Source organism: Stegodyphus dumicola, chromosome 4 (assembly GCF_044657685.1).
Source record: "Stegodyphus dumicola isolate Sdum_Otavi_A_Nest chromosome 4, ASM4465768v1".
Lineage (NCBI taxonomy): Eukaryota > Metazoa > Arthropoda > Arachnida > Araneae > Eresidae > Stegodyphus > Stegodyphus dumicola.
Genome location: NC_140771.1, coordinates 69,605,693 through 69,621,778, shown reverse-complemented (window position 1 = coordinate 69,621,778; position 16,086 = coordinate 69,605,693). Strand labels below are relative to the sequence as shown.

The window sequence follows — 16,086 nt, the reverse complement described above, 5'->3', positions numbered from 1 at the left end:
AACTCTAGAATTATTCGAAATTGTTGTAAAGGATAAATAAAACCAGATAATTTAAAATAAAAAAATATAACTCTGTTTAAATTAAACTCTAAATATACTTCTGTTTTAGTTAAAAGAGCCTTATGATTTAGGCAGCATTATTTAAATTACATGTGTATGCAATTTACATTTAATTTCTATGCCAGTATATCATTTCCTTTCTCTTCTTAAAAAATTAATATGCATGCAGTTTTTCATGTCAGAAATTTGTTAAATGCCCTTATCCCCCTTCTTTCTTTCTTTCTTTTAAATTCATACTTTTTTTCTTTTTTGCTTGCTTAAACAATAACACGCATTTTCTTAATCAGTGTATTTTCAACATAAAAACCTAGCAGATAACAAATTTCTTGAGTGCTCCTCATTCAGAACTAAGGATGTGTTACAAGCCATCTAAATTTGCTTATTGACACAAGCCTACCCTGTCTTGTAATTCCAATAAAATATTTTTCTTCTCTCTTCTTTTGTGCTGTCATTGATCCTTCAAAATGTGCTTCTCAAATACTTTATGCCGGCAATTTTCATCATACATCTATCCTAAAGCCATTTAAGTCATTCATTGTGGTGATCAATTTGGCACAGGAAAAAAGTGGATGCTGCCATTCAGAAATTTCAAAATGCTTTCATTGCATCTGTAACCATGAGAACTCTACTGTTTTAAATTGTTACAACCTCAAGTGTATACTTTCAAATAACAATACCTGAAATTTCATTTCAATTGGCTAAATGGATAGTTTGCTAAGAGTTCATATATCAGGGAAGTTTTTTATGACCACCCTGTATAATGATAGAGGGAGGAATTTGAAATTCTTTTAAATGAATAAAATAAATAAATAAAAACAAAAAAAAGCTAAGACGTCCGAAGGGGCTTCTTTTAAACTTTTGCATGTTACCTTTTTTATTAAATATCATGTTCTTCGCACTTAAGCCATTAAATTTAATTCAACAGCAATATACAAAAATATTTAAAAGAGCATTAGATCTTTAGAATTTCCGATACACAATCTCTGCGCTGGAGATAAAAATCCCCCCTAATGTTGCCATGGCTCGCTTTTAAATTGAGTTTCTCAATCAAAAACTCATAAATGCTTTACAAAATATGAAATAGATAATAAAACAAATTCCAAATTTGGGCTTCCAGATGTTCATATTCGGTGGTGATGTACGTTATTCAACATTTGATGGCTCAAGGTACCACTGTTTCATCACAATGCAAGAAAAATACATACATTTATGCAGATTCTTCATTATTTAATTTCTTTAAATATAATACATGGCTCTAATATTTGGTGGCAATAATTTAAAAAGTGATTCGTCGTTTATAGTGAATGAATGCAAAATGCCAAAATGAAATTAATAGCCCTTCTGGGCTAATAAGTAAAAATAAAGAGATTTATTTCATAAATAAATAAGTTAATATCTCAAAAATTAAAATAATTGTAAAATATTACATATTCTTGTTTTATTTTTTAAACATAAGTCCGTTAAGTGAGTAGTTTCTTAAAAAATTATAAAATATTAAAACAATATTCAAATTATTTCAGAAATACAAACAATTATATCTTACCTGTCCCTGGCCTTGACGTTCTAGGTCTACTACACACATGTCAACAATTGGACCCAAATTAGTGAAGGTTTCCATGACTTCAGTAAATGATCCACTTTCATTAGCATGAACATTCAGCTTTATTAACTGTGAATCACCTAGTCTTGATCCCACATACACAACACCATTATCCAAGTATGTTATACATTCTGGTATTGTAATCTGAAACAAAATAAAATATCAGGTAGCTATTCACAACAATCTCTAATTCAAAACCATTATTGATAAAATTTAAGAAGACAAAAAATAATCTAAATGCTTTCCAGCTAAATGCTATGCAAATGAACAAAAATCATTTCATAACTTGATTCATTGAAAGTATTTATCTTGGTTACAGTCCAATAATATTCAGAACAGATTCTGTGAAATTTTTCAGGTTCTGCAATATTAGAAATTATTTTAAAATTCTGATTTTTACTTATATTAGATGATTCTAAAAGAGTTGCTATGATATTCTGTGCTTTATTTGAAAAGTTCTGATTATTTTTAGACAAAGTGTTATACAACAGAACAGCAGTAGACAAGTTTTGTGAAACTGGTATGTGACACACAAATTGAACCATTCAGTAATAATTAGTAAGTAAAAAATCTTTAGATCAGAAAATTTAATCATGTGTTCAAAGAAAAGCTAATCTCAGAATACCTGGAAAGGTATAAATAGCATAACCTATCAGCAAAGTTTATATATATCTGCATAGAAAGTCTATAAATATTTAAATATATTTTAGGCGAGACATTAAAAATCATTAAAAAATAACTGTTAACAGGTGAAGGCAATTAAAAATTAATTATTAAACTTTACATTTATTCAATTTTACATAATTTTTTAAGTTGCAATTTAGCATGAATTAATTTAAAGCAGGCCTAGGCACAATTTCCCTTTGGGGGGGGGTTAAAAAAACTTAACTCTTTACCTCTTAATAATTGTCTATATAACCTTTTTTTTTTTAAATTTGTCTCAAAACTGGAGCAAAATGTAAAACTTTGGAACTAGTAAGGCACACAGATTGATTACTGTTTTTTTCCAGCCATATATAAAGAAGCAAGTAGTAGTCAAACGATAAAAAAGGGCATCCAAATTTTTATGTTGAAATGATTAAATTTACACTCATATTATATATAAATGAATCTTAAAAAGTTAGGATTAAAATACCTAGAAAAAGCCATAAGAATACCTCAACTTTATGGCCCAAAACCTCGACATTTAGCCATTTTTATCTAGTTTTCTTCTTTTAGAACAATCGGTCTAAAATGACACCATTTTGTGACTGGTTACCTCTTACTTCGACCCCCCCCCACTGAGCCCCTTTATTACTGCAAGCTTTCATTGGCATAACAACAAGACTGCAAAGATCTTTTTCTGTTTCAAAAAAAAAAAAAAAAAAAAAAAAAAAAAAAAAAAAACCCACCTGTTACAAATTTTTGGTTACCCTACTGGTATGAATTATGGCAAACCTTTCCACATCCAGAATTTTCACAGCTAAATTGCTGCCGGAACACACGTTAACTACCAGGTATGAATTTTGTATTTCTTAGGTTTCACCATCTTTCATTTTTGAGCAAATTTGCTCTTCCCCATTTTACTTTCACAGGTTTATAAATTTGACCTTTTCAAAACAAAAGTTTATTAATTTACAAAATAGAGACAGGCCCTCTTTTTAGCTTTTACATAAGACTTTCAACTTAATTTGCATGTCTGAAAATTGCTTGAGTTTCTCTATTTTTATATTTTATTATGATATTTTTTCTTTTACATTTATTCTTTTGCATTTAAATCGTAATTTGATCATTTGGGTTGCTAGGCATGTTCTGACTTAGGATTCTATTTGTATATTATCAGTTTCAATTTTATGTCTCTAAATAGTAGTACTTGCTTTCAGCACTTTGGTACTTTTGTGGCTTAGACAACTGAAATAAGTCGGGAAAAGAGACAAATTCAATGAGACATTTAGTTTGTTTAAGTACTTAAAAAAATTGAAGTTCAATTATACCATTTGAAGTCTCACTGGGCTTGTTGGAACGAAACTTGTTTTAGTTGGTCTAGTTAATCAGCTTGGTCTGAGGCTTCAAAACACTTTTCCCTTGACAAGTTCTGTTTGAAGCTTTGAACAAAAAGGATTAACAAATGTTTTTGTACTCATATTTTCCAATTTTCATGTTATATAAAGATTTTCAGTTCAAAAATTATTTTTTAATTTTTCTTTTTGCAGTGTATTTCAGAAAATAAGCATAGGTTACCTTCGGGTACCCTTACGACTTTTTCTAGGTATTTTAATCCTAACTTTTTAAGATTCATTTATAAAATTTAACAGGACTAGGCACTAATTTTGAACTTGTTATTTCATTCGTAATTTTTGTAAAATGCACTATTGACTATTTTATTAATTTCTCTCTTTTTCTCTCTCTCTCTCTATATATACTATACATAATAAGAGACAAAATTAAAAGCAAATTCTTATACCCGTCCTGCAGTATGGCTGCAGGACTGAAGTAAAAAGATTCTAAAGATAAAAGTAAATTAGAGTCAAAGCAAGGTTATTTCTCAACAATATTAATATTAGCAATCATGTATAAAAGGCTTAACGCAAAATCCAAACATATCAAAATTAAAATAAGAATTCACAGTAGTACAAACTCTAAAAATAAAAATGAAAATGCAAAAAGGGAAGAAAATGCAAGATAAAAAAACATAAAACTAATAACTAATCTCCTTAATACTGAAACTCCAATTCATAACTCACCAGGGGAAAATGAATTAAAAAAAAATTGATTAATATGTTTCGAAAACGTACTTTGTTCTAATGGTTCATTTAAGATAAAAAAAAAAAAAAAAACTGAAATGTTTCAGATTTTAAATTACGTCCAAAGGGGCGTTTTTTAACATTTTGTGTGTTACCTTTCTTTATTAAATATCATGTTCCTCGCACTTAAACCATAAGATCCAGTGCAACAGCAATATCGCAAAATAGTTTTAAAACGAGCATATCTTTAGAATTTCCGATACAGAGACTCACGCGCTGGAGATAAAAATGTTTTTTCTGCACAACGTTGCCATTGCTCGCTTTGAAATCCTTGAGTTTGTTAATCAAAAATTCGTCAAAGTTTTAAAAAATAGGAAATCGATCATAAAACAAATTTCAAATTTGGTCTTCCACATGCTCATATTCGTTGGAGGATTACGTTATTCAAAATTCGATGACTCTATGTACCGTTGTTTTATCACAATACGAGAAATATACATACATTTATGCAGATTTTTCATTATTTAATTTCTTCAAATATAATGCAGGACTCTAACATTTTATGGCAACAGTTTGAAAAGTGAACCGACATTTATGAGTCCAACGCAAAATGCCAAAACGAAACTAATAGTCCTTCGGGATTCAAATCCCTTTGGACTAAAAAGGATCTATTAAATTTTCATTTAAGACACTAAAATTCATAAAAAACCAAAAACTCAAATGTACCAGGATTTTCATTACATGCCTTCGAAACACTTGGTAAAACGGAAAAACATAACATTGTGCTAAACTGACTACTAAAAAAAAAAAAAAAAAAAAAAAAAAAAAAAAAAAAAAACACAAAACTTTACATTATGTAAAAAGACAAATAAAAAAAATCTAATTGGTCTAGAATCATTATATGCAAATCTGAAATTCAAAAGCAAATAGATATAAAAAATAAAACTAATATACTTTAAACCAAATTGTCCTTTAAACAAAGCTCAAAAATTGGGTTGTCCCTGATTATGCTAAACTAAACTTTTAATACCAAGAAAACGAAAAACATTTCACAAAGGTTCTTTAAATAACAAAATCAAATCTGAGCTTTATCAGCTAAAACTGGAAACCAACTGGAAAAAAATGCAAACTTACTGAAAATCTTAAGACGGACCTTCCAAACGAAAATATACTTAATTCTTCAGCAAAAAATTGTAGTTCTTGGAAAAAGGATGCGATAAAGTTTAAAGTATCCAATAGCAAAACTAAGTATATAACCATGTGCTCAAAATGTCCACATCCTGTTAAACTTTGTGTGCGGGGTTGCCAAATGTTGTGTGCGGTCTGGAAAATTATTACCTTCAAGTAGGGTGATCGTCGCCTCCAAAATGGTGGAGGAAGAAACTTCTAAAAGATGCTGTTTTCTGTAAAATTTGCAACGCGAAAACAGTAGTGGCTCTAATTCGAGGAAAAGAAAAAATATATGTTATAAAAGATAAATGTCTTCATGTAATCGGTGTACAACATGGCTTAGAAACTTAAAAACTCCAATTTTTCAGTAAAAGATAGATTTGCCAATTATTAAATTTACAAAATAGTAGACAGACAGTATAATGTAGAAATGAAGAAATACCGATGGTGTACATACTTGATAGCTTAGAATGTATATCTATATTGAATAGGAAGAGTTCTGATTGCATCATAATAACTAAGAAACTTGGCAAAGAAGGCAGATTAAAATCCATTTTTATTTAAACTGACATTTGTGGCCATAATTCACTTGATAACTGAATAGGCACTTAAATCGTGCCTATTCAAGAACATTTACATTTCTGATACTGCTACGATAGGAAGACAGTCCAGCAAAAGTATGCCCAAGCAGCACACAGAGAGAAGCTAAATTGCACAGTTATCCAGTGTGGAAGCTCACTAAGAGAAGGTTTTGGTTTGGGTAGAAAGGTTTCAGTTCTCAAAATTTTATGTTCCTAATTAGCTATGTCTTTAGCATTATGCAAGACATGCAACATAGATTTATCTAGAAATGATGCTGTCCAGAAATGTTATTAATTTTTGTAGAATAAAGAGGAAATAACCAAATAAAAAAAAAAAAAAAAAAGAGGAATTAAAAAAGACTAAATTAAATTATAAAGCTGATATAAAATTTTTTATCTTAAATATATATATTTCTTTAGAAATATGTTGTTGTGAAAATTGTTTTGAATAAAATGTTACATTATTAAGAAAAAACTAAAAGGAAAAAGTAATTTTATATTACTGGGTAACTGTGTGCTAAACAATTTCTGAATAAAATGTGAAATTCTCATACATAGCAAAAAGCTTTTACTGAGGATTATTACTGATCTAACCATTGTAAACAATAATTTAATAACAGAAAAGAAAAACATATGCCACAATCTGAAGTAACTTTCTGAGGAAGCAATGCAAATAAACAAAATGCTTTTTAAAAAAATTGACACCAAAAAAGAATACCTACTTCACCCAGAAATTCAAATTTGAGATCCCGAACATGTATACTTCCATCCATTTTTTCTTCTCGTTCAAGAAGAAGCATAAATAATCGACCGGTAACATTTCCCAACAAATACCTTGACCCATTTTCATCAACTTTGCAATAGCAATTAATGACACTTTGCTAAAAACAAAAGCATAAAAATCTGAAGTTATTGTTATGCACAGAAAACACATATTAGCATATTCAATATACAATACTAAAAATTAAAATTCATGTTGCAAATTATTTAGAAGATATAAAAGTCTTTTGTGCTTAAAAAAAATAAAATAAAATAAAATAACACGCTGTTGTTGCTTTTCCTCCCATTTCTGATAAAGTCCGACAAGATCCAAAAGACCGTTGATTCTAAGAAAGTTGAGCACAAGGAGAGGATTAGTATAATTATCCTCTCTAGAAAGGTCCAAAGAAATCAAAATATGTTTGGCAGAAGCCTGTTCTTAGCACTTAATGTGTGTGGAAATGATTTTCATGTCCTTCTTGAAAGAGAGGCACTTAATGTAATCAATAGTAATGTGTGAGAGTGCTGTCTGAGATTTCCTGTCGCACCCAAGGTTTAGAGTCCAACAAGGCCTGCTAACCAAGTACCAGTGACAGGTGACGGTTAAAAGCCATTCCAGTAGGATTTGTAATTTTTTCAGAGAGTATAGTTCCAGATAGGTGAGGGAGCTAAAAGACCACAGCCCTCCTTTGATAATGTGTCCGCCATTTCTTTGCCATAAAAATTCACATGACAGGGGATCCACTGTAAATGGATATCATGGTGTTGGGAAATTAGCTGTAGTTTTTGTAGGATAGAGCTCCTGATTTTGTTGCCTACAAGAATTCAATTATCAAGCTGTATTGAGCTATGGCTATTAGATAAAATTCATAGGTCACCAAAATTATTTTCTGTTAATATAGCCTCAAGCCCCAAATTGATTGCTATCATTTCACTCCTGAAGACAGAACAGTGACTTGGATTACAACGGCAGAGTGTCATTTTCCCTCCCCCAAGGGGTCTCAATATAAATGCCACTACCTGCATAGTCAGCAATTTTGCTGCCATCAGTGAAGATCTTAACACGCTGAGCACGGCGCCGAATTCGCTGTCCTTTCCGTTCAGCCGGCAGCGAGCCGGCTTATAAGCCATATTTTTGTTTAGAATGTTTCAATACATTTCATTAAAACTAAATTTGATCACATTTCAATGAGACTATATTTATTTTTTAACTTTAATATTGTCTGTGCCGCGGACCGACGCCAGCCAAACGAAAAATACCCGTGCCGGCCACACTGAAAGTTCCCTGTCAGCCCCCAGGGACCGACGCCGGGCTAAACATGTTAATAGCATTTTTGGGAATGGTGCTTGTTACCCCCAAAGCTAACTTGTCTTAGGCATTTAATGATAAACTACTTCTTATTTATAGGAGTAGTAAAGTTATAGCGAAAATGAAGCCTGGAGAGTCTCTCTGAAGGATTAAAACAACATTGCAAGAAAATAAACTTTGTGACTCAACTATGCCAAAAAGGGCTGCTTTTCTTTAGTCTTTGCCCATTTTCCTATTTATTTAGGTACATTGAAATTTCATTGTATTGGCCGAAAAAATAACCATGGTAAATTATAAATAATAATAAAAAATAACATAAATGCAATAAATTAAAGAAAATATTTCATCATCACATTTCAATCAAAAAAATCACATTTCTGACATCAGAAATATCTACAATAGTATTTCTGAAATTTCTGATTATTATGTTACATTTGCTATGCTAAGTTATAATATTTATCATTCACATCATGACCATGTAACTGCTACCAATGCATGAAATGTAAGATGTATACAATAAGGCAAACAGCCAGTTTCCAGCATATTACCATTCAAAGTAATTTAAATTTTATATCTATTAAATGATAACCCTACTGCTTAACAATCTGAATGCTTTACAAGCTATAAATGTCCTTATTACAAATTTAAATCTTTATTTGACTTCATACGATAAATTTGATTGGAATTTTTTTTAAACTTTCAAGGTCACTACATAATCTTATCAAATGGGATGAAAAGTATTACTAATGAATAGACTATAACGTCATTTCTGCACATAGCCTCAGAAAGAGCTCAGTTTCCAAAATATTACCACTTGATGTAACCTAAGGTCTTTATTTTATACATTCATGATTAAAGGAGCGATTTAAAAATAATAAAATGCTTTTTAATAATTAAAAAAAACTATTTATTTTAAAAGTATTGCATTAATTTAATTTAAAATACACTTAATAAATAATACATCTATATAACTGGTAATTATGAGCATTTACAATCATATCATAATTAATAAAAGATGTTCCTAATGGCGGAAATAAAAAATCATTTGGTTTACAATAAATATGAGTAACTTAAAATACATTTATTTTATAAGAAATTAGTTGAAAATTATAAAAATTCTAGCTTCCATCATATTTTAGTAATTCAAAACATTTTAAATTTCATTTATATTTTCCCATATGCACATTATGTTAACACTGTTACTTTACACTGTACTGAGCTTGACAGCATATGTTACATAAATTATTATAATTAATGTATGCTTATCAATATTTTATGATACTCCTAGCTATATATATTATTATTATTATTTAGTGAATGAATACAGCCCTACAGAGATCATAGAAAGAAGATGGCTACAGACTTTACTTCTTTAAATGTTGATTTTAGGAATACATTTAAAATATGTTTCATAAAACATAAGAAATTTGGCCATTTTAATATCACAAAGCAGACAAATAGAAGGACTTTTTGCTAAAGGAAAGGATGCCTTTGTGAAGGGCATTTTAAAGGAAACTGGCTAGTATTTACATTAAACATGATTAAAACTATGAAAAATACTCATGCAGCCAGTCTATTTACCTGGTGAAAAACTTACAATATTAGAGAAGAAATTTAATGATAACAATTTTATACTGTAGAAAACACTTTACAAATATAAAATCTAACTTTTTGTTTTCTGTACAGCAAAAATTCTAGTCAGTAAAATAACCAATAGTTTGCAATACTTTTTTTTTTTTTTTTTTTTTTTTTTACTTATTGAAGTGAAATATAAAACAGATGACCAATGCAAAATTCACTGAAATGTTTGAAAATAAATTTACTTAGATCACTTTCCCATAACCATCATCAATCAATAACTATAATATTTTAGCCAAATTAAAACCAAAATTGTATATTCTCATGATAAATTGTTCCAGGCAAAGTAAAACAGCCCTCATTATAATGCAAGCAGCTAATTTCATTAAAATATTAAATACATATATTTCAATAAATTATGTTAGGTAATACCTACAAAATGTCAGACTTTATAGAAGCTACCCATGGACAGTGTTCAGACTGTTATTTTACTAACAGAAGTAAAATGTCTAAGATCAACATTTAAGGAAGCAACATTTGTAGCTATATTTTTCAAATGCCATGCATATACACAGAATTCAATAACATTGTGCATTCTAATGCTTTTTTTAGCTTGTATGGCATTCAATGATCAATGAAAAACATAAATTACAACTTGTATATATAACCAGCGGGCAAGACCGCTAGATGAGCAGACTGCAGACAAAAAAAATATATATATATATATAAGTTTTATGTACTTCTGAAAAGAAAATGCATAAAAACATTTCAATGTGAATGAAATCAGTTCAGTCTTCCTAAGCAACAACTAATTCGTAAACATTTTTATGTTGAACTTTTAACACTTTAGGTTAATATGTATAGATATGATGTCATGATTAGCCCAAAGGGAGCCTAGAAGGGTTATTAGTCTTGAGGCAGCATTTTGCATCAGTTTACTATGAACAGTGTATCACTTTTTAAATTGTTGCCACCAAATATTATCGCCCTGTATTACATTTACAGAAATTAAATAATGAAAAACATGCATGAATGTATGCATGTTTCTTGCACGGTGAGAAAATAATGGTATCTAGAGCCATCAATTTTGAATAATGTAATATCCATCCAAACATGGGCATCTGGAAGCTTGAATTTTGAATTTGTTTTACTACCTTTTTCATATCAAAGAAAGATACATATTCCAAAATATTGCTGTTGAACTGAATTTTATGTGGTTTAAGTGTGAAGAACATGATACTTAATAAATAAAGGTAGCATACAAAACATTAAAAAAGCATCCCTTTGGGCATAATATAAAGTCTGAAAGCTTTCAAACTTTTTTTAAAAATTTTAAACTGATTTTTTAAATTTAAGAATTTGTTATACAACATAAGAATATGTAATATAACAACTTTTTTTTTTTTTTTCAAAATCAATAAGGCAACAACATATCACGTCAGTTAGCCTAACCTAAAACAAAAAAGTTGCCAACAGCAGCTATTTATTAGAATGCTGATATTAATGAAAAATTTTCGTCATACAATGATGTCCCATACAATTGCATGCTTTCTTCAACATAAGAATATGACCTTATATAATAATAAAATGCTTAATGTTTGGCAATGCTATTTTTATTTCATATTTCGCAAACTTATAAATTTTTTAACTACCAAACAATACCATTTGAAAGTTAGTCGTGGCTTAGCATAAAAGAAAAGCATAAAAATTAGCGATTTCAGAGTTTTTAATTAACATGTAGGCTGATTAAAGTCGTATGAAGATCAGAATGGTCAAAAGGGCTTTCCACAAATTTCTGAAATCCGGAATAATATATTTAAAGTTTGGAAATGCTATTTTTATTTCATATTTTCTAAAGTTACAAATTTTTTATTAACAAATTCTAAGATTTGAAAGAGAGCAGTGGCAACATTTTTTGAAATGAAGCAGATTTTTATCTCCAGCATGCGAGACTGCTGCCACTTAGAAAAATGAAGACGAAAACTAGCATTCTCATAGTTTTTACTTAATATCTCGGCTGAATAAAGTTGTAAGCAGATGAGAATGGTTAAAATTGTCTTCTCACAAATTTTTGTGAGTTTTTTTTTTTTTCTTTTTCTCAAAATTTTGCCTTTTTGTGAGTCTTACAAATTTTTGGAATCCAGGGTTACCTCTCTCGAAACTCAACTTCCTACCATTCCAGAAGAGTTAACGCCACAAACAAACAGACAGACAAACACATATTTTAATAATATAGATATTTAGAAATGTATGGACAAGCTAAACAATGAGCAGAATAAAATGAACATATGCCTTTTACATATATAAAACATGGTGAAACAAGTCGAAAGAGTAGCCAGATTTATAGGTATAGTTACCAATAAGAGAAATGGGTCAAAAGAAGAAAATGACAAAAGATTTTTAAAAATACATATTAAATAATATAATATTACTTTTATTAATGCAGGTGAAATGGCAATATGTGTATCATTATGATAATAAGTTATTGATTCCTGCCCAATCACAATGGCTCCACAGAAGGGTTCAGGAACTAGAAAAATAAAATTAATGTACATGTCTTGTAATTAAAATTCATTTAACATCTACAAAAAGCACAAATAATAAAACCATACCTAATATATGAATAAGGCAAAGGGAAACTTAAAAAAGCATTTTTTGATACTTAACTTTATTTAACATTTCACAAAATAGTGATTTAAAAAAAGCCTAATCTTGCATAGCTCATAACACTATCTGTATAGTATTTTCCCTTTACAAGTAAGCACAGAGCAGAAATCCAAATTGCTTATTATTATATAGAAAGAAAAATAAAAAAATAAACTTTAAGAACAGCATTATTAACAATTCCAAGAAATAGTAAACAATATTCATAATAAACAAACAACATATCTGATACCATATTTATCATACTGAAATGAAGCCAAACTCTACATTTTTTAAACAATTTCACAAATGCTCACATCTACTCTGCTAGTGCAACAGATATTTATGCAGTTATCAATTCCTTCACAGCCAGTTATATAACAGTCAATTAAAGCCACAGCATCAGAGCTAAGATTGCAAAGTTTCTAAGCAAGGAATAGTATTTTTGACCAAAACAAGAAAGTCAGGAATTAAATCTGAAGACCAGGTGTCCATGACATAAGTGCATCATCACTTGTTCCGTGCATCTTACCCATCTTTGGGGCAAATTTTAACTGGGCTAATCTAACAAATTTCAGTAACTGCCTTTGCAGTAACAACATGGGCAATTGATTAAAAAGGTAATCATCAGTGTTTCCATTTCTACTTTGGCATGAGGTTGCTACCTATATTACTCCAAGCAACGAAAAAATGTCTACTGGATCAGAAAAGGCAGATATATTTAGCATTTGCAAAATGCATTTACCCCCCCCCCCATCACAGCCACAACAAAAACCCACTTAATGAGTTCATCAATTTTATCATAATAAAAATTTAAGTTATCTCACGTTATCTGCCCAACCTTCCCACAAAGTAGCCAGCCATTGGCAACTACTTTTTTACTAACATAACATGGAAAAAAAAAAAAAAAAAGAAGAAGGAGGAGGAGCAATCTTAAAAAATGGCAATGAACTAAAAATTACATAAAACAGAAATGATTGACAAAATTAAAAATGCAAGAAAGATCCATAATGAAATAGCAAAAATTCCATATCAAAATTCCATAAAACAGCAACAAATTAACTAATTTAAAAAACAAAACATCCATAACAAAACATTTAACTTTACATTTTCTTGGTCTTTTCTCCATATGCACGATCTGTTTTAATTTATCAGAGAATTGCAGAATTCTGGGCATTGCACAGCCAATTTGCACTGCTCTCCATATATACATCAACCTGTTTTAAATTAAAAAAAAGTTGGAGAACTGCACAAATTAATTTCATACGCTTCTACACTTTGTACTGATAAGCAAAATACCACCATATTTCTGAAAAAATGCAATGCTTTTCACACAACAGCATTACAATCCACAGCCATTACAACAACAACAACGAAAAACAAAACAAAACAAAAAAAAAAAAAAAAACCTGACCTGCACACCACATGACTTCCTTGTCCGGAATATTGAATTATACGCATTTTCACTGCATTTCATTCAGACTTACCGAATCGAACTAAATCTACTTCATCCATCAGATTTTTCTTACATTTTATAACTCAAATATCATCAAAATTATATCATCTGAAGAATTATTAAATCGTCGCCATGCTCTATTCAAATACTATAATAAACAAATCTAAAACGATGTATAAAAGAAATGAAACAAATAAAAAAGAAACAGTTTTTCACAGACGATTCAGTATTTCTTATTCAATTAATTCAGTTATCACCTCTCGGCAAGGCAAAAATACATATTCAAACTCAAAATATCTTCAACGAAAAACTGAAAGATATAGAAAAATATAAGACACCAAATACAGTTAAAACAATTAAAAAAAATTTTTTTTTTTACAATTAAAATTGGAGTTTTTGCGCAAAAGCAAGCAATTCGGCCAGCAGGAAAAAGGCAGTTCGGTGCACAAAACTAAAAGGCTCCTTTTGGTCCCACTCGGCAAAAAAGATACTGATGGTGCGGCAAGATTTAATTCACTATCTTGCTAAATTTCAAATGTACATACCTGCCAAGCTCTAAAGATAAAAATTCAGAAGATTTCTCCAAAATTCAGAAAACACGAAGAAATTATATCATGCTTTGATATTAAAAAAATAACAATTTATACAAATAGAAAAAAGAAAATTGTACTTACATTAGTAAATCTCAATTAAGTAGTAACTAAAAAATTTATTAGGAAACATAAAACAAGAACTTATTGTTACACAAAAAAAATTATTGCAATGAATTTAGAGTGCATTTTTTGGCTTTAGTCAAAAATTCTTTGGAAAATTTCCTGTCATAACAATTAGTTTCCTCATAACATTTAGCAATTAAAATGTTTTCTAGAGTTTTTGGTCAAATTGAAGAACGAAACATAGTTTTGTTTTTCTTCACAACACTGAAGACTCTCTCGCACTCAGCATTACTGGAATTACGAGAATAGCACATAAAACTCTTGCTAGTCTATCATATTTTGGTGTTCCATCAGCTCTTTTTATTCTTTTTAAGGTACCAACGAGGACATCAAGTCTATCTTCTCCAGAACTGGCAAAGTCTTCAAACTGTGCAGCAAAAATTGGTTCTGTAGTTCATTTAAAGCATCATTATGGCATTCATTTTCTTTAATTGATAACAAAAATGGAAATTTATCAATAAAAAAACGAATCTTTTCAAAAGATGAATTTTCAATTTGTTTCAAATTTGCCACTTCCGCATTTAAAAGAACTTCATTTTGCAAAGGAAACTTCCTTACAATGTAATCACAGGCTGAGGAAAAGTACTTTCTAACACATTGAAAAAATTCTTTTTTCTCATGATCTTTCAAAGAATTTACAAGTTCCCTGGTTTGATTTCCAATTATAAGATCATTATCATCCTTTTGATTTGCCAAACTATTATAGGCAACACGAATCAACACACTGTTTTTCACAACGGACAGTTTTACAAACTTAGTATAAAGTTCTTTCAAAAGATCATTAAGAATTTGGATAAGCAGGGAAGATTTTGGCGAAGCTGATTGTAGAAGGGTATTTACACTTTCAAAAATCTTAATGGTACTTAACACAAAACTACAATATGCTTTGTTCAAATCCGAAGAAAGAAGATGTAAATCCTTTCCTCCCGGCTAATAGAAGACTGTTTCTTCTTCCCTTCAACTTCTTTAACAAAGTTGACCTTTGAGGAATCTTCTAAGCAATTTCTTTTTAAAGGGTTTGATTCTGTGTGTTGGCTTTTCCCTTTTAAAGCATTTTGATTAGAAGCAAAGTTGGTTTTCGGAATCTTATATGCCGACAAATTTGATGGGATCTGTGGTTTCGTTTTGGTCTCTCCGTGGAAATATTTTAGCAATGCATCCCACTGTTCAATAATACTTCGTAGCGCTCTGCCTAAGGATAACTACCTTGTGCATACATGTTTCAGAATTTTTCTCGTTTCACCAGAGCACAGTTCTTGGAAATTCTTTAGGTTTTCTTTCCTTTTTACACTCTTTTCCAGATAGAAAAACACATCAATCAGGAGCTGGTCAATATTTAATGGTAAAGCAGCTGCAGCTTTTTCTGCTGCCAAATTAATTAAGTGGCATGGGCATCCAATAACAATTAATTCATTTTGTTCTTTTTTGAGGAAATAGGCTACACCCTTTTTGTCACCCACCATGACATGAGCATTATCTGCACCAAATGAA

The 16,086-nt window shown here is 29.9% G+C and overlaps 1 protein-coding gene across 1 annotated transcript in view; it reads right to left on the bottom strand.

Moving 5' to 3' along the window:
• Positions 1 to 16,086, bottom strand: part of pic (DNA damage-binding protein pic) — a 136,213-nt gene that overhangs the window by 89,253 nt on the left and 30,874 nt on the right. Inside the window, exons 6-8 of the mRNA XM_085815050.1 lie at positions 12,213 to 12,310; positions 6,857 to 7,015; positions 1,604 to 1,804 (exon numbers count right to left, since the gene is read on the bottom strand). Of these exons, the coding sequence (XP_085671176.1) occupies positions 1,604 to 1,804; positions 6,857 to 7,015; positions 12,213 to 12,310 (458 nt within the window). The remainder of the gene's footprint in view (positions 1 to 1,603; positions 1,805 to 6,856; positions 7,016 to 12,212; positions 12,311 to 16,086) is intronic.